This window comes from Zootoca vivipara, chromosome 11 (assembly GCF_965207765.1).
Source record: "Zootoca vivipara chromosome 11, rZooViv2.hap1.1, whole genome shotgun sequence".
NCBI classification, from domain to species: Eukaryota; Metazoa; Chordata; class Lepidosauria; order Squamata; family Lacertidae; genus Zootoca; species Zootoca vivipara.
In genome coordinates this window covers 46,793,225-46,811,927 of record NC_142594.1, presented here as the reverse complement: position 1 = coordinate 46,811,927, position 18,703 = coordinate 46,793,225, and the positions used below count along the sequence as shown (strand labels likewise).

Genomic DNA, 18,703 nt, shown 5'->3' with positions numbered 1-18,703 from the left:
TCAGTTCCTGCCCAGGAGTAAGCACTGAAACTGGGAAGAAAGGCTCAAACCCTCATATCTGTAAGCAACCTGGGGGGGAGGGGTGTCATTTCATACGTTTCAGTAGTCAGATGTAAAATACATGCTAGCTCAATCTCATCACCATTCCTATTTTTAGAACAGGTTCTAAAACATACAAGAAACCTCCATGAGTAGATTCCCTGCTGCAATTGCCCTTCATGAGTAATTCCCATTGTTCCACATTGCAGTCACATTATAGAACCACCATCCTAGTCCCTTAAGAGAGCTTTTCTCTCCCATAAAGTCAGCTCCTCACAAAATAGAAATACCAGTAATAATACATTACTTCTACCCTACCCATCTGGTGGGTTGCCCCAGCCGCTCTCGGCGGCTTTCAGCAAAATATAAAAGAACTCACGAGGTTGAAGAATGGCTGTGTTCATCCACAGGATAGCTACTTGAAGGCTAGTTAACAGGAAGGTAACTTTTGTTTGTGGGTTCTGCGGAGTCCCAAATGGGAAGAATAACAAGCTCACCAAGAGATGGGAGTAGGAGGCAAGCAAGTAGAGACAATTGAGGCAGCTCTCAATAGCTTAGACATGCTTTGTGTGAAGCCAGCAAACTTTTTTTTTTTAAAAAAAATCTCTGGTTATGAACTTAATTTGTTCCAGGTCTGTTCTTAACCTGAGATACGGGGCCTCCCGCTGCTGCCACGCAATTTCTTTTCTCATCCTGGGGCAAAGTTCTTAACCTGAGGTACTACTTCCGGGTTAGCGGAGTCTGTAACCCAAAGTGTTTGTAACCCGAAGCGTTTGTACCCCATGGTACCACTGTACTTGCAAGATTTGACCATATGCTCCTTGCCCAGGTGAGTGAGGCACAAGCCAAATGCACTCAAAGAATTTTATTCCCCACACTCACCATGAAGTGAGTATGACAACAGGCTAGAGACTGGCTAGAAAAGACAGTACCAGTATAAAGGCAATGAGGAAATGCTAGAACAGAATTCCAACTCACTGGGAGATAGAACTAGTATATTTCTGCTTAGTCAGTTTCCGACTACTCAAGAAAGAACCTCTTAACACAGGAGGTTCCTTCTTGAGTAGTCAGAAAGGAACTAAGTAGGATTACACTGGTTCTACCTCCTTATCCTATACAATAATGTCCATGTTGTCCCTGCGTCCAGATGTCCCGTGTGTCCCTGGGGTACTGCGCATGTCCCCCAGAGACACAGGGATTGGACGGAGGGACAACCAGGGACACAGGGATTGGACCCGTGCTCTCGGGACACAGGGAACAGCCAACTGCCGCTCCGCCAACCGCCGCTCCGAAGCCCAGTCTCATGCTGGAGGTGCGCGGTGAGGCGGCGGGGGAGAGAAGCGCTCCCCCCCCCCGGCAGCCTTGCCGCACACCTCCGGCATGGGACGGCGCTTCCTCGGGGAACCCGAGGAAGCCGAAGCGGCAGCGGGCGCGGAGGGAGGCCCGCTTTGGCTTGGCAGCGGCGGGAAGAAGGGGAGGAATTCCTCCCCTTTTTCCCGCCGCCGCCAAGCCAGTCCCGGAGCCGAATTGCGGCGCGGCGGGGTTTTTCGCCGTTTGCCTCCCCCTCGAGGGAAGGCAAACGGCGAAAAGCCCCCGCTGCGGACTGGCTTGGCGGTGGCGGGAAGACCCGCCACCGCCAAGCCAGTCCCGGAGCCGAATTGCGGCGCGGCGGGGTTTTTCGCCGTTTGCCTCCCCCAGGGGAAGGCAAACGGCGAAAAGCCCCCGCTGCGGACTGGCTTGGCGGTGGCGGAAACATCCCGCCACCGCCAAGCCAGTCCCGGAGCCGATTTGCGGCGCGGCGGGGTTTTTCGCCGTTTGCCTCCCCCAGGGGAAGGCAAACGGCGAAAAAACCCCACTGCGGACTGGCTTGGCGGTGGCGGGAAGACCCGCCACCGCCAAGCCAGTCCCGGAGCCGAATTGCGGCGCGGCGAGGTTTTTCGCCGTTTGCCTCCCCCAGGGGAAGGCAAACGGCGAAAAGCCCCCGCTGCGGACTGGCTTGGCGGTGGCGGGAAGACCCGCCACCGCCAAGCCAGTCCCGGAGCCGAATTGCGGCGCGGCGGGGTTTTTCGCCGTTTGCCTCCCCCTCAGGGGAAGGCAAACGGCGAAAAGCCCCCGCTGCGAACTGGCTTGGTGGTGGCGGGAAGACCCGCCACCGCCAAGCCAGTCCCGGCAGGCCGCTTCCTCTAGCGCCCGTTTTTAAACGGGCTAAAATCCACTAGTACTATACATAAAAAACGTATTGTACATGAGTAAAGAGAGGCGCCAGCACTCCTAGTCTTCCAGAGCTTTCTACAAGATTCTGCCTGTGGTCAGCTTTCAAATCATGGGATGTATGTCTTCCCCTACCTGGGTGTGCTTTCATCCATCCTCTATTTAAAGTGTGTTCCTGGGCACATTAACGGTACACCCCAAAGATTTGTAAAGGTGGCGTATCTGATTGCCCATAAACTTCACCCATACAAACAACTACATACATTGCTACCCACTTCCCATTTCTTCTGAATAAAGTTCACAAGCTCCCTAAGAGGAGAAAAGAAAAATCTCAGTGCAGGCAGAACATCTGTGAGATGTTCTCAATACCAGGCTGTACACAATGTCAAAGTGTTTTAAGTGAACAGAAGCTTGAGCTGAATGAAACACCTCTGAACCAAATAAGCTGTAGAAGAACATATTGTCAAATCCTTTAATTGACACTGTAAAACAGGCAACTGTGTAAAAGATTGGAGAAAGAGGTGAAGGTAAACGTCACATTACAATCTGTAAACAAAGTGTCCTAGTGAATCCAACTTCTAAATAACCCCTCTATGTCTGCTTGACATTGGCTTAAAAAGCTAAAGGGTAAAGATGTGCTCAGACTTTGCAACAACAATTCTGTCACGCTGTGTTAACACAGTGTACCACTGGAGGAGAAAGCCAAACAATGGCGCACTTAAGACACTTAACTTGCATACATTTTTGGTCTGATTTTATATACATCTAGCTCATACAAGTAAAGCATATTTGTGCTTTAGCCTCATAACGAGGCAGATGGTTTATGACTGAAGTAGAGGTTTTTGTACCTTAAAAAAGGTACAAAACACTTGACTACACGAGTCAAACCACTAGGAATACATTACTAGTATCCATCAAAGAATTACTAATACCATCTACTTAAACACATTTAAGCCTTTATAATTAAGTATTTATGTATAATTTTATCACTATATTTGAAAGTAGAACTTCATCTGTAAAATAATTTGAACTGAGGGATAAAATGACAATTTCAACAATTTCACATGGACAAAGTCAAGGAACAGGAGACCATCACACATATTTATAAGGGGGGGGGTGCTGAATCTGTCCCCCTTCTAGTGACTCTTATTTCACATGCATCTCCAGAGTGGTGCATTGTGTATTTTTGTGTAAGTTTGGAAGTGGGAGGCAGCAATAGCCAGGTTATACTTCAATTTCACAGGGTGAGATGGCCTGTATTATTCTAGTATCAGCAGGAAACAATGATTTGCTGCAATGGCACTGGTCACATTACTAGATAGGTCCCTCCTATTTTCCTGCCAAAGGCATTAAAACTTTACAGGGGTCAATTTAGTCTTTGGCCTAATTTCATTCAAGTGGCTGGGAAGGGGCGGAGAATGGAAGGGGAAGAAGAGGTCCTACCCATCACTGGCCTATTTAGCACAACAAATATTGTCCCAAATGTCGGTCTTGAGAGGGAAAGAAAGTACCCCACCCCTGATTGAGATACACACCAATACATAGGATAAGTTGCACACCTGATTCTAAGAAATTACAAGAATTGAGATGGAGCCTTCACTAATCAAATGACTTTTGGGGATGGGGGCAGGTGTCATACCATGTACAATTAATGCTAACCACACCGGGATAACCAAAGGCAATGTTTTCAGGGAAGCATTTCCTCTTGCACAGCTCCTGATATGAATGGGGCTGTACAGTAGAGCACTTACAGGTGAACTAACCCAAGTTTATTAAGGTACTTACGGAAGATTCCTCATGCCATCTGCATTTATTGTCTTTGATGTTTAATTTGCAAATTTGTCTAAGTCAACTCTCTACCTATGAAGAACATGGATTAAAATTCTCAATAATTTGGTATGAACTTTGTCCAAGGCATGATAGCCACAGAATCACAAATACTTTCAAATTCAGTTGGATCCATCTATATGTTGACTGCAGTAGCTATGGTAATAAGCATACTGTTGATGTACCTTTACTATACAGAATCCACTTTTTTCTGTAGGCATATTACTATTATAACATGCACATGAGTATGTTTTAATGTGGTGTTGAGTGGAGGTGCCAAGCATACTAAAAATCCTAAAACCAATTACCGGTACTACCATTTCAAATTGAGATACAAGGTATCAACATCTAAACTCTTGGGCCTGGTTCAGATAATCAAATGTTGGTTTAATAAGCTGGGCTAGGCACAAACACACTGCCCTCAACTCTCCCTTTTGCTCTTGCTTTGCCATTCCCTTCATGTGAATGGAAAAACAAGTCAGGAAGCAGAAGTTCATTGCAACTTCTCTTGCTTAACAGCTTCCAAACGAGCTTATCCACAAGTTGGCTGGTTTGTTCAGAAGCCATTGATTTTCGCATTTGCATGTGATGTGAAGTTATAGTTAATTCATAACTACAGCTTCCTGGCTTTCCCCCACTTATGTGAAGGGTGATGTATGTGGTGCACAGCACTTGGGAATATCCTGGCTTAATCTGAGTCAGTCGATTTCTCTACATCTTCCACTTTGGCAAAAAGCCCCCAGTTTACAATTTATTCCAGTTCCCAGAAACAGTTTTATGAAAAACAAGTTCTGTCCTGCATCTGCTCTATTTGTCATTTCTACTGACAAAATTAGAAAAAAATCTATAATGTGTTTACTATAAATGCTACCTTCCAAAATTTTGTGCAATATAAATTTTCATAAGAAATCATCTGAAACTTAAAATAGTGTCTAATGTCCAGGAACTCTACACTGATGTCAAACAGTGCGGAAAATGCTTGTGAACCCCAATGAATCTAGTAACATTCTGATCTTTCATAAAAAGCAGGATAATTTGCAGAATTATTTCAACATTGTAAAACACATCAAAACCCAGTTTTGGATTTACTGAGATTAATACAATACTGATATTTTCAAAGTGAGGTAAAACATTAAAGTTGTGAAGATCCAGTTAACCTTATGGGATCACTTATAAAATGTGCTCATCTATGAATGGCCAGTGTCACTTCATCATCCAAGAACTACAAACCTTCAGCAAAGTTTCATACAATGTCATGCTAGCCTTTACAATCTACCTACCTCTACTCACAGTATGTATGGTAACTTCCTTCAGATTCTTGTGTTACACACAAGATTTGCTAAAGTGTAACAATATCAATGAAAATTGCATGCCTTAATTGGAATCTATATTTTAATATTTAAAAAACTGGAGTTGATAATCTGCTACCTGATTACTCCATGTTTTTTAAATAGATAGATCAACAAAGGAAATAATGAAAAAATGGTCTATTCTAATTAACTAGAATGCACTGCACACTTAACCCAGGGCATCTAGAGTGGGATAATTGTTTTAACACTTGTGGAAGTTGTGTGCTATTGTATCCTTTTCTCATTGCTTATGCATATAAGGCGACACATTACACAGAAGGAAATGAACAGAATTCTCTGTGCATTTAATGGAGTTGTGTGATTGCCCTAAAATGCATGATTATGTACACAACAATCAGAGGTCTGTGAAATTACAATTTAGCACTGCAACCTAGGGTTACATTACTGTGTAATTCATGAGTCTCAGTTTGTCATTTAGAACCAGGAACTGCTGGTATCTTAAGACACAATGACGGTGGAAACTCATCAGATGGGCAATGAATGTACTGATCCTGGATCTTACCGTACTCTCTTTAAGTTGTCAGTTTTCGTAATGCAATTTTACTGAAAAAGCAGCAACTAGTAAGGGATTTACCATTTTCAACTAGCAAGGCTCATCTCAAGACACCCAGCCTAATTCTTCAGCAAAAGGTTTATGCTCGGGAGATTCTTGGCCTAATATGTTGATAGATCAATATGGAGGCGTATCCAAAGAGGAACAGAGTTTTCTTTTCTGCTTCCAGGTTTCAAGACACAATTCTGCACCAGCTGAAACAGTAATTTAACATGGATCAATCTGGGCAAGAAGAGTACAGTCTGTTACACCCAGCTTTCTAGGGTGCAAATTTTTTTTATCAACTTGGACCCAATATACAAACAAGAAAAAGCAATACAAAAACAAGTGCTATGAAGTGACAGGAATGTCATGAAGTCAAAAGGGCTCGGTTCCACCACCTGCTTTTCACAGTGTTTTCTGGTGCCCGTTTACAGATGGCTTTGCAGCCTCGGAGTCTCTTGCATTGTGTGAGAGGTGAAGCTTGTCAAAACCTGCAAAACATTTCAAAAGATAGTCAATTTAAATTTCTCTTTCACTTCTGACAAGTATAGGTGTTTTCAAAAATCACATTAGTCCTTGTTCCAATAACTAAATAAATTGAAGATTTTTGTCTGGAGACCTTATCTGAGAATATGAGAAACTAGACAGGATTATAAATGGCACAAGAACAGCATCTGTGCAACTTAACTGCCCCTTGCAACTGTCTAGTAGAACTTGTAAACACTGTAAAGTCGTAATAGGAGGCATTTCCTCTCCCCAGGTCTAAATATTTGGTTGCTGACGGGAGAAGCAGAATGTCATGGCATCATTATACAAATTTAAATTCTATCAGTCATTACAGAGGGGGAGGGGAGCTGTATGTGAGCTTTCCATCACATCTCACTTTTACACACCGAATACTGAACATTCTACATGGCTTTGTCTATTGATTTCTAATGTGTTAATGTGAAGTTGAATTCATACACCTGCAATTTCATTATTACTAAATTTTCAAGTAACAAAATAAGCCTCAAAAACCGTAAAACAATAAACTACATGCAGTTTGAAAAGCACAACAGAAGAGAGCATTTGTCTACTCAAAACATCTCTCTATGAGTCTCTGGTGCAATTCTAATGTTGCAATTCCTAAATTTCCACATCAAAGCTTTCCAGCTTTTGCATCATTATCTAAAGCAAACCAATTGGCATGTCAAAACCTAATAAGAAATATCCTGCGCCGACCCTCAGTGTTGGTGGATTTGATTGTGGCAACACATTCCTTAGTTACATCTTATCTGAACTGTAATGTGCTGTTCTTGATGCTGACTGAACAGTGAAAGTTCTACTGCTTCAGAATATTGCAGCCAGTCTATTGAACAAGGCAAGCTGTTGGTGGCATGCAATTCCCATATTACAAGAGCTTCATTTGGTACCAGTCTGAGGGAAAATTCAAAAGTACTATATCATGATGACAAGCCAGAGAACTACTTGGCCTCTAATTGTGTAGCTTTTGTAGATCATAACTAACATTCTGATGGTAGGTAAAGCTTTTATTCAAACAGGCTTTTGGCTTCATAAGCTGGCTTGCTATGGACACTAAGTATGCAAAACAATTGGTTCAACTAGTTGTTTTTAGTTGTTTTTATTTTTACTTTTGCTTCATTATAAGTTGCCTTGAGCACCACTTGACGGAAAGATGGGATAAAATCAAACAAATAAATTGTTTTCTTAAAAGGAATAAACTAGGTGAACTCAACACAGAACCACTCACCACTTATGTCTTTTTATACCAGAGAGGTGGGCATCTTGAGTTGTAGGTTTCACATGAAGGAAGTTAGAAACCCACACCAGGCAAATTACTCTCCCTATAACTCTAGAGGGATAGTTTAAATTCAAATTATGCACAATATGGCTATCAAAAGAAAGAGAACAAATGTTACCTAATGCTTTGAGAAGCTCCTCTCTAACTGCAGAGGTGAACTTTCTAACCAGACACAGGGTTGTCACAATGGCAAAGAGGATATTGTAGGATAGCACGATGTAGAAATTTCCTAACCAGTTAAACCTTCCAAAGTCTCCAAGGAGATCAAACCTGGTAATACCTGCAGGGGGAGGAGAATGTGACATAATTCAGAAAAGCAAACGAATGAGGGTGATATCTAAGATTGAAAAATGACCTCCAAGTACTTTAATTGAAATAAATTTTAAAAATTGTCCAGTAGCACCTTAGGGGCCAACTAAGTTTGTTCTGGGTATAAGCTTTCGTGTGCATGCGCACTTCTTCAGATACACTGAAACAGAAGTCATCAGGCCCTTATATATAGTGGGAGGGTGGGGTGGAGTTTTTCTCAGTAGGGTAGTAGGAGATGGTTGATTGGCTCAATGGGTATGGTAAATCTGTTGACGACTGTTAACGACTGCAATTAGTCCTACAGGAAAAAGCAAGGGATAGGATGCAGATGACCAAAAATAGCTTTGGCATATGTAATGAGACAATAATCCAATATCTCTATTCAGACCAGACCAGGTCTCTCCATAGTTTTCAGTTTAGTAATAAGTTGTAATTCAGCAACTTCTCTTTCAAGTCTATTTCTGAAATTCTTTTGTAATAAGACAGCTGCTTTGAGATCCTGTATTGAATGTCCTGGGAGACTGAAGTGTTCTCCTACTGGCTTCTCTGTCTTGTGATTCCCGATGTCAGATTTCTGTCCATTTATCCTTTGGCGTAGGGTTTGGCCTGTTTGTCCAATATAGAGAGCTGAAGGGCACCGTTGGCATTTGATGGCATACACAATGTTAGAAGATGAGCAATTAAATAAACATACCTGAGATGGTATGTTTGATGTTGTTGGGTCCAGTGATTGTGTTGTCTGGGTGTATGTGGCAGCAAAGTTGGCATCTGGGTTTATTTCAGGCTCTGGTACCAGTGTCCATGTTAAGTCTGGTTGCTGTATTATTGTGGGTGAGGAGTTGTTTAAGTTTGGGTGGCTGTCTGTAGGCAATGAAAGGTCTTCCTCCCAGAGCTTGAGAAAGGGAACTGTCGTTGTCTAGGAGAGGTTGTAAATCTCTGATGATGTGTAGAACTGTTTTAACTTGGGAGCTGTGTGTGATTACTAGTGGTGTTCTGTTATTTTCTCTTTTGGGTCTGCCTTGCAGCAAGTTCTCTCTGGGTATCAGTCTGGCTTTGTTGATCTGTTTAACTTCATCAGGGGGATATTTTAGTTCCAAAAAGGATTGCTGTAGATCTCTTAGGTGAGAATCCCTGTCTAGAGTTGGAACAGATGCGGCTGTAACGTAGAGCCTGGTTATATACAATTGATTGTTTGGTATGTTTGGGATGGCAGCTGGAAGCATGTAGATATGTTTGTCGGTCGGTTGGTTTTTGGAATAAGGTGGTGTCTATGCACTCATCCTGTATTTTTATAGTAGTGTCCAGAAAATGTATTTCTTGCATAGATTGGTTCATTGTTAGGTTGATGGTGGGGTGAAAGTCACTGAATGTTCTAATACAGATCATTTTACTTTCCCATTTGCCATTCCCACGATGACAAGAGCCCTCCTCATTTTATCACCCAGAAGCCTGCTTTACTCATACTATGAAAAGCTTCATAGCATCCAATGTGGTGCGTTTTGAGATTCTGCAAAGCACCACATGACTCACTGTACCCTAATGCACTCCACTAATCCTGTTTGGACAGCTGTGTATGTGCATTTTGTTAGCTGTGTTTTAACTGTTCATCTTTGCAGTTTGAGCCTTCCTTTTATCTCTATGGCAAACAATATAGGAATTTCATTTGTGTCCCTCAGCAGGGAACTAGGGAGTCTTGCCTTTAATTTGCTTTCTGTGTAGCAGTGCACACACTCATTTTTTCCCTGATTATATTTTCTATAAGAAGGTCATCTTATTGCCAATTGACAATGAACATAAGGTTTTCCCACCACCCTAGAAAGCCATGAGCAGCAAAAGATCACAGACCTATTTTTACCCCTCATATTTTTTTAGGCTGAAACACCCAAAGGCTGCAATTACTCACTTCATTATTTAAATGAATGTGTACTAAAAATTAAGGAAAAACTGCTAAATTGATGAGACTTTCAAAAGTGGTTTGTGGAATAGCGCATTAAAGGGAAAATATGCCTCTAGGCATGATCAAACAATTGAAAGTTCCTCAAGTAGCTCTTTCTAGGTTTGCTTTGGTTCACCTCGTTTTTTCTCTACTTACCTAGATTCTAGCACATGAATACCATCAGTAGTTATGACAGAAAAGCTCATATTTGCTAACTATTTATAGAGGTCTTATTTATTTATTTGTATCCTGCACTTCTGAAATGGTCTTCAGAATCTAAACATTAAAAGAACAATATGGTGCCAGGCAAGTCTCCTGGAGGAGGATATTCCAAAACGAGGGCAGTGGGGTCCCACAACTAAAACTGCTCTTGTCCTGTTATAAACCACCACACCTCAGAAGGCCAGGAAATCAGGAGCAGAAGCTCACAAATGATAGTTTCTGTCACTGCACTGCAACCATGAAAGGCTTTAAAGGGCACCAAGACTTTGAGCTCAGAAAGAAGACTGAGAACCACTGCAGCCAGTCTACCGGTAGCACAGAGGACTATGATCTCACACCCACCCAAGTTAGCCTTGCAGCTGTAATCTGAGCTACTTGCAATTTCCAGACTGTCTGCAACAGGCAGCACAATGTACAGCCCATTGTAATAGCCCAAGTATATTAGTTTTGTTATCTGTGGCTGCAACTGTTTTCCTTTTACCACAATGACAAGATCATTTGTGTTATGAAACAGTCTGTGTGGCTTTTCAACAAGACCACCTCACTGAGGTTTGTGGCTATGAAGAAACCTGAATCTGGATTTTCCACAACCGACTCCAGACCTATCCATTGTGCTTCACTGGCCTCCAAACTGCATGACTGCATTCTTGGACATACCGGTACCTGATGGTCTACATTCCATTTGACTTCAGGACTAGTTTTAGCACTGAAACTAGCTTGGTTGCCCTGACGCCTGAAGGACACAGGCGTATGGCCTTGTTACTACTGCTAGACCTCTCAGCAGCTGTTGATACCATCAATCAAGGGCAGGCTACTCAGCTTCAGAACTGGGGCACTTTGAATCAGTTGCTACATTCCTATCACAGAGGCAGATTTCAGGTGCTGGTGGGAAACTACCACTGAGCTCTGTGAAATTTAGATTACATCTGTGTTTTAGGCTTTTGCTGTCCTGTCCTTTTACTGCTAATATTTATGCCTTTGTTTATTTTTAATCTTTGCTAGCCACACTGGGAGGGCAATTTGCATGAAATCAGGCCATAAAGTCTGTGCACACATCAACACACACAAATCCCAGGGTTTGTCGGTATAAGACTCTTACTGTCTGTATTTCCTCCTTGCATGAAAGAAAAAAAACACTACATGGAAGGCAAGGGTGTGCTACCAAGCAAATATATCCTGACTTTTCCCAGGGTCTTTCCTCTTAACCAGGCCTCCCCAAACTGCGGCCTTCCAGATGTTTTGGCCTACAACTCCCATGATCCTTAGCTAAGAGGACCAGTGGTCAGGGATGATGGGAATTGTAGTCCAAAACATCTGGAGGGCCGAAGTTTGGGGATGTCTGCTCTTAACTCTGTCCCTTTAGGGCCTACCACCCAAGCCACAGGCTTACAAGGAAACTTAGGCATTGCTGCTTGTGTTTCTGGAACCCCAGCAGTAATGCTCAAAGTATGGCGCTGACATGGGATGAATGATCAGAGTCTGCACTGGCTTGAGAGCTCCAGCAAAGTATGTTCAGAAAGCTGTTTCATAAGACACTCATGTCTTATGAAACATGAAAGACTAGATTTTCTTTCCTGAAAATATGACTGAAACAATTTACTGATCTGTAGGCAATGACACCAAACTACACGCACCTCAATAAAGAGTTCTCTAAAAAACAGAAATAAGACTTACCCAGTGTCCTTGACATAACTGGCAAAGCTGAACTGAGGACTAAGATCGAAACGCAGTTCCCAATTATCTGTTTGAACAAAAAAATATTTTTCAATATGATTGATGAGTTCTAAGTCTACCAAGTAAGGCACTGAAAACACACCCCAGCTTCCTCTAATTTGATTTTAAAGTCTGCCCACGCCTAAGGTTAATGTTTCCTCTGGATTTCTCCAGTATTGCTGTAAGGCAAGTGTTCCCAAACAACTCAAGTCTCCTCTAAAAATTCTTATATAGACCACAAGGACTTCTGAAATTGGCATATACTGTATCATACAAACACAAAGAAAGCATACTAAGCCCCCTTTTCTGCCACAGATGCTTTTTAACATAAGAGTGAATGTTATGTTGGCTTCCCAGATACAGAGATTCCAGCCTCTGTGCATCCAGAACAGCATTTGGTCTCTGTGTTGAAATGAGCAGCAGGCTGGACTTGCTATTTTTGGTCCCAAAGGAATCTGAATGCTGGTAAGAGATGAAACCGTAATGGGCATCCTTCTGTGTGCTGAAGCAGGGGGGACGGGGCTGAAAGAACATTATACAAATCACTGTATAGTTTATGGCATTTAAGGCCACTTCTAGAAACACTTGCTTACATGTTCAAGATTTAGGGGGTTATTCAACACAGCATCAAGGAGACTGTTCCATCAATGCAAACATTTCTTCCTGCCCAGCAAAATGATCTCCCTTCTCCTTCCCCTGCGCACTGTTCTTGGAGCCTCCTGACCATCCAGAGCAGATTTGAAGGAGGCACAGCGGGAAAGAGGGGGGAAGCCCCACTACACTAGAGGGTGTCCTTGCACTGGCTTCTGCTTATGCAATGGGTAGTTGAATCTGACCCTCGCACATTAAGCATGGATTACACAAATGTGTGATGAGCTCCTTTGGACAAAGGTAGAGTGTATCAATCTAATAAAATAAAATGTTAAGCATTATATAGTATAGATGGGGACTGAACCTTACTGTTTCCTTTCTTCAGTTTCACAAAGGTATGAAAAAACAGCTGCCCTTAACTTCACCTCTGGTTACAGAACTTGCTCTTTCACATTTCACAGTGCTTGTGCAAGAGATGTACCTAATATCAGTATAGCACTATTATATTAAAACTTTCCAAAAGTTTTCAAACTCTCTAAATACAGTGTATGTAATTGGCCCACAAATCATTTTTCTAACATGCTGTATGTGAAGGGGCTGAGCAAAAAAAATAATACATTTTTAATCAAGGATCATCTATAGTTGTTTACTTTCCCACTTTCAAGAATTGCTTGCAAGATGAAAGCAAATCTTTTTCCCCTCCTCTAATTCCTTGAATACAAAAAAGAAAGAAAGAAAGAAAGAAAGAAAGAAAGAAAGAAAGAAAGAAAGAAAGAAAAAGTTAATGGCCAGTAGGTTTTCAGTTTAAATAATTTTGCTCTGTTTGTGGGAATGACTTTTTAATGTGTACATCACAGCACTAGTTCTTGTAAAGCCACTATAAAGTTCTGGAAAAGTCAAAGTAGCCTCAGAATAAAAAGTGTTGCTGAATACTGTATAACTACTTCCTATTTAGTTATTCAATTTGAATTAATTTGCCTGCATTACTTGTAGCAACCAAATTCTTTGCATTTCAAAGAAGCTCCTAAAGTACAGTTTGCAAAAGTTACTCATTAGCAATACAAGGGGGGAGGGAACCCTTCAACAGATTTTCTATGGCTAGTTAACAAGCTTGGCCATTCCAGCACTTTACAAGTGAATGGACGCCATCCAAACTAAACAGGACAAGGCTTTTCCTTCCTTCCCCTCCCCCTCAAGACTATTCAGGGCCTGAAAAAAAATCTTCTAGTCTGTTTACGCAACTTACAAACACTAATCACCACAAATGAGCCATTCAGAGCAATTACCATCTGTGGGAGTCAGGTGGAAGAAATGGGCAAGCAAGAGGAGGGAGACATCACCACCTCAGACTTTTTAACCTACCTTTGTCATCGTTGTGTCATCCTTTCTGGGAGTGAAATCTCCAAAAAAGCGTAAGCTATAGAAGCCAACAACCGAAGAGACCATTAGATAGCTGTGAGAATCAAGGAATAAAAGAACCACTAAAGAATGCCAGTTTCAGACTCCTAGAAGACTTAAGCACCACAAAGGGAAGGGGGGCAGAGAGAGAGAGAGAGAGAGAGAGAGAGAGAGAGAGAGAGAGAGAGAGAGAGAGAGAGAGAAATAACAACCACTTTTGAGTGCATGGGAATGGCTGGCCTGTCATTTTCTCTCTTCTAGGCAAGTGTCTTAGTAAATTAACAGCGTCCCAGAAAATTAGACAGAGTACTTGTTAACAGACAAGAACGCCTACTGAAAGAAAGGATACAAAATCAAAATGATCTCGAGTGCTGCTCCCACAAAACCAAATGTGGACAGAGAGGCATTTCCTATGCCAGGGCCCTGCAAGATTTAAGAAATAAAAGTATTACACAGAGAGCACTATTATTTTTCTGCCCATAAAATCTCAAGTGCATTGGACAGAAGTACTAAAAATGAGAGTTATGAAGCATCATTTTCTGATAATCTTCTTACTAAGCTAATCCCTAGCCATTAATAACCGCACACTATCAAGGCTGAAAACATGAGCCAGACATTCCAAAACATACAGTAATTATTTTCCATCCATATGAGCTACGTTAGAATGCCAGTGTGCACATTCAGAACAAATACTGAAATGCACAAATAATTTGACGCAAATAAAGGGAAACCAGCAGCTTGCCTTACTAGCTACTGCAATCTCAACAGTAAATGCAATTCTTTCTAAATCATGCTCCATGTTTAAATAGAATAACAGAAAAGTCACAATATAACTAAGATATATATAAAGAAGGGTAATTGTGTAAAAAACTGGAGCTTTGTTCAGTTTTGCTGCTGATGTGATCCCTGTTGCTTTAGATACATGCCACTTTGAACAGCTTTCCCCACCAGCAGTGGTGTTAATGGTGACAACTAACAGCTCTGTGCCCCCTTCATGGATCAATGCCTTGTCGTGGCGAAGGGGCTTGAATAACTCAGAGAAGCTATGAGCTATGCCATGCAGGGCCACCCAAGATGGACAGGTCATAGTGGAGAGTTTTGACTAAACGTGATCCACCTGGAGAAGGAACTGGCAAGCCACTCCAGTATCCCTGCCAAGAAAACTCCATGGACAAAGACAACAGGCATATAAAAGTTATGACGCTGGAAGATGAGCCCCTCAGGTCGGAAGGCGTCCAACATGCTACTGAGGAAGAGCGGAGGACAAGTACAAGTAGATTCAGAGCTGATGAAGCGGCTGGGCCAAAGCCGAAAGGACGCTCAGTTGCGGATATGCCTGGAAGCGAAAGGAAAGTCCGATGCTGTAAAGAAAAATATTGCATAGGAACCTGGAATGTAAGAACCATGAGTGGAGGTAAGCTGGATGTGGTCAAAAATGAGATGACAAGAATAAATATCGACATCCTGGGCATCAGTGAACTAAAATGGAAGGGAATGGGCGAATTCAGTTCGGGTGACTATCATATCTACTACTGTGGGCAAGAATCCCGTAGTAGAAATGGAGTGGCCCTCATAGTCAACAAAAGAGTGGCAAAAGCTGTAATGGGATGCAATCTCAAAAATGACAGAATGATCTCGATACGAATCCAAGGCAGACCTTTTAACATCACAGTAATCCAAGTTTATGCACCAACTACCGGTGCTGAAGAAAGTGAAATTGACCAATTCTATGAAGACCTACAACACCTTCTAGAAATGACACCAAAGAAGGATGTTCTTCTCATTACAGGGGATTGGAATGCTAAAGTAGGGAATCAAGAGATAAAAGGAACAACTGGCAAGTTTGGCCTGGGAGTTCAAAATGAAGCAGGGCAAAGGCTAATAGAGTTCTGTCAAGAGAACAAGCTGGTCATCACAAACACTCTCTTCCAACAACACAAGAGAAGACTCTACACATGGATATCACCAAATGGGCAGCATCGAAATCAGATTGATTATATTCTCTGCAGCCAAAGATGGAGAAGCTCTATACAGTCAGCAAAAACAAGACCTGGAGCTGACTGTAACTCAGATCATCAGCTTCTTATAGCAAAATTCCAGCTTAAACTGAAGAAAGTAGGAAAAACCACTGGGCCAGTAAGATACAATCTGGATCAAATCCCTTATGAATACACAGTGGAAGTGAGGAACAGGTTTAAGGATTTAGATTTGGTGGACAGAGTGCCTGAAGAACTATGGATGGAGGCTCGTAACATTATACAGGAGGCAGCAACGAAAACCATCCCAAGGAAAAGGAAATGCAAGAAAGCAAAATGGCTATCCAACGAGGCCTTACAAATAGCGGAGGAGAGGAGGCAAGCAAAATGCAAGGGAGATAGGGAAAGATACAGGAAACTGAATGCAGATTTCCAAAAAACAGCAAGGAGAGACAAGAGGGTCTTCTTAAATGAGCAATGCAAAGAAATAGAGGAAAACAATAGAATGGGGAAAACCAGAGATCTGTTCAAGAAAATTGGAGATATGAAAGGAGCATTTCGTACAAAGATTACCATAATCAAGGACAAAAGTGGTAAGGACCTAACAGAAGCAGAAGACATCAAGAAGAGGTGGCAAGAATACACAGAGGAATTATACCAGAAAGATATGGAGGTCTCGTACACCCCAGGTAGTGTGGTTGCTGACCTTGAGCCAGACATCTTGGAGAGTGAAGTCAAATGGGCCTTAGAAAGCACTGCTAATAACAAGGCCAGTGGAAGTGATGATATTCCAGCTGAACTATTTAAAATCTTAAAAGATGATGCTGTTAAGGTGCTACACCCAATATGCCAGCAAGTTTGGAAAACTCAGCAATGGCCAGAGGATTGGAGAAGATCAGTCTACATCCCAATTCCAAAGAAGGGCAGTGCCAAAGAATGCTCCAACTACCGCACAATTGCGCTCATTTCACACGCTAGCAAGGTTATGCTTAAAATTCTACAAGGCAGGCTTAGGCAGTATGTGGATCGAGAACTCCCAGAAGTGCAAGCTGGATTTCGAAAGGGCAGAGGAACCAGAGACCAAATAGCAAACATGCGCTGGATTATGGAGAAAGCTAGAGAGTTCCAGAAAAACGTCTACTTCTGCTTCATTGACTATGCAAAAGCCTTTGACTGTGTCGACCACAGCAAACTATGGCAAGTTCTTAAAGAAATGGGAGTGCCTGATCACCTCATCTGTCTCCTGAGAAATCTCTATGTGGGACAAGAAGCTACAGTTAGAACTGGATATGGAACAACTGATTGGTTCAGAATTGGGAAAGGAGTACGACAAGGTTGTATATTGTCTCCCTGCTTATTTAACTTGTATGCAGAATTCATCATGCGAAAGGCTGGACTAGATGAATCCCAAGCCGGAATTAAGATTGCCGGAAGAAATATCAACAACCTCAGATATGCAGATGACACAACCTTGATGGCAGAAAGCGAGGAGGAATTAAAGAACCTTTTAATGAGGGTGAAAGAGGAGAGCGCAAAATATGGTCTGAAGCTCAACATCAAAAAAACCAAGATCATGGCCACTGGTCCCATCACCTCCTGGCAAATAGAAGGGGAAGAAATGGAGGCAGTGAGAGATTTTACTTTCTTGGGCTCCTTGATCACTGCAGATGGTGACAGCAGTCACGAAATTAAAAGACGCCTGCTTTTTGGGAGAAAAGCAATGACAAACCTAGACAGCATCTTAAAAAGCAGAGACATCACCTTGCCGACAAAGGTCCGTATAGTTAAAGCTATGGTTTTCCCAGTAGTGATATATGGAAGTGAGAGCTGGACCATAAAGAAGGCTGATCGCCGAAGAATTGATGCTTTTGAATTATGGTGCTGGAGGAGACTCTTGAGAGTCCCATGGACTGCTAGAAGATCAAACCTATCCATTCTTAAGGAAATCAGCCCTGAGTGCTCCCTGGAAGGACAGATCGTGAAGCTGAGGCTCCAATACTTTGGCCACCTCATGAGAAGAGAAGAATCCTTGGAAAAGACCTTGATGCTGGGAAAGATGGAGGGCACAAGGAGAAGGGGACGACAGAGGACAAGATGGTTGGACAGTGTTCTCGAAGCTACGAACATGAGTTTGACCAAACTGCGGGAGGCAGTGCAAGACAGGAGTGCCTGGCGTGCTCTGGTCCATGGGGTCACGAAGAGTCGGACACGACTAAACGACTAAACAACAACAACAGCTCTGTGCATTATTAACTTGTACACATATGCTGCTGCTTCAGACATTGATAATTGAGATTGTTCCTTTTAAATATGTTCCACATGCCAAACAATGTGCGAAGCACACTTCACAATATGAAAACTTGAGGTTGTGTGACTGCTATTAAACTCAAAGTCAGGGACAGAATTCATACTTCTGAACACAGGTCTCTTAAGGCTGCAATTTTCATGCCCACTAAATTCAATGGCACCTTTCCAAGTAGGCATGTATTAGATTGTGCTGTCAATGTGCCTTTTGCTGGTGTTAATATCACAAAAGAGTAACACTTTACCCTTGACCCCTTTGGCATTGCAGTTTCGTCAACTAGCAGGCAAAGAATATTGCAAGCAACCAAGAGGACAGAGATTGCCTAAAAAAGAAAAAGAAACATCAAGTCAAGAAGGTTCAAAAATGTTTGCTGTATTTCACACTGATTACCATTTCTGAGGAATCCCCCTCTGTACTGGAGAAGAAAATTGAGTGCTAATGGCTTAGGGCAGTGGTTCCCACAGGGTGTG

The 18,703-nt window shown here is 42.3% G+C and overlaps 1 protein-coding gene across 2 annotated transcripts in view; it reads right to left on the bottom strand.

Annotated features, from left to right (window-relative positions):
- Positions 1–2,708: 2,708 nt before the first annotated feature.
- LMBR1 (limb development membrane protein 1) overlaps positions 2,709–18,703 on the bottom strand; it is a 67,668-nt gene continuing 51,673 nt past the window's right edge. For both annotated transcript variants that reach the window (XM_035129041.3, XM_035129044.3), the window contains 6 exons: positions 18,478–18,555; positions 14,302–14,375; positions 13,917–14,007; positions 11,925–11,991; positions 7,902–8,063; positions 2,709–6,473 (listed from right to left, as the gene is read on the bottom strand). In XM_035129041.3, coding sequence (XP_034984932.1) covers positions 6,388–6,473; positions 7,902–8,063; positions 11,925–11,991; positions 13,917–14,007; positions 14,302–14,375; positions 18,478–18,555 — 558 coding nt within the window. In that variant the 3' untranslated portion in view covers positions 2,709–6,387. The remainder of the gene's footprint in view (positions 6,474–7,901; positions 8,064–11,924; positions 11,992–13,916; positions 14,008–14,301; positions 14,376–18,477; positions 18,556–18,703) is intronic.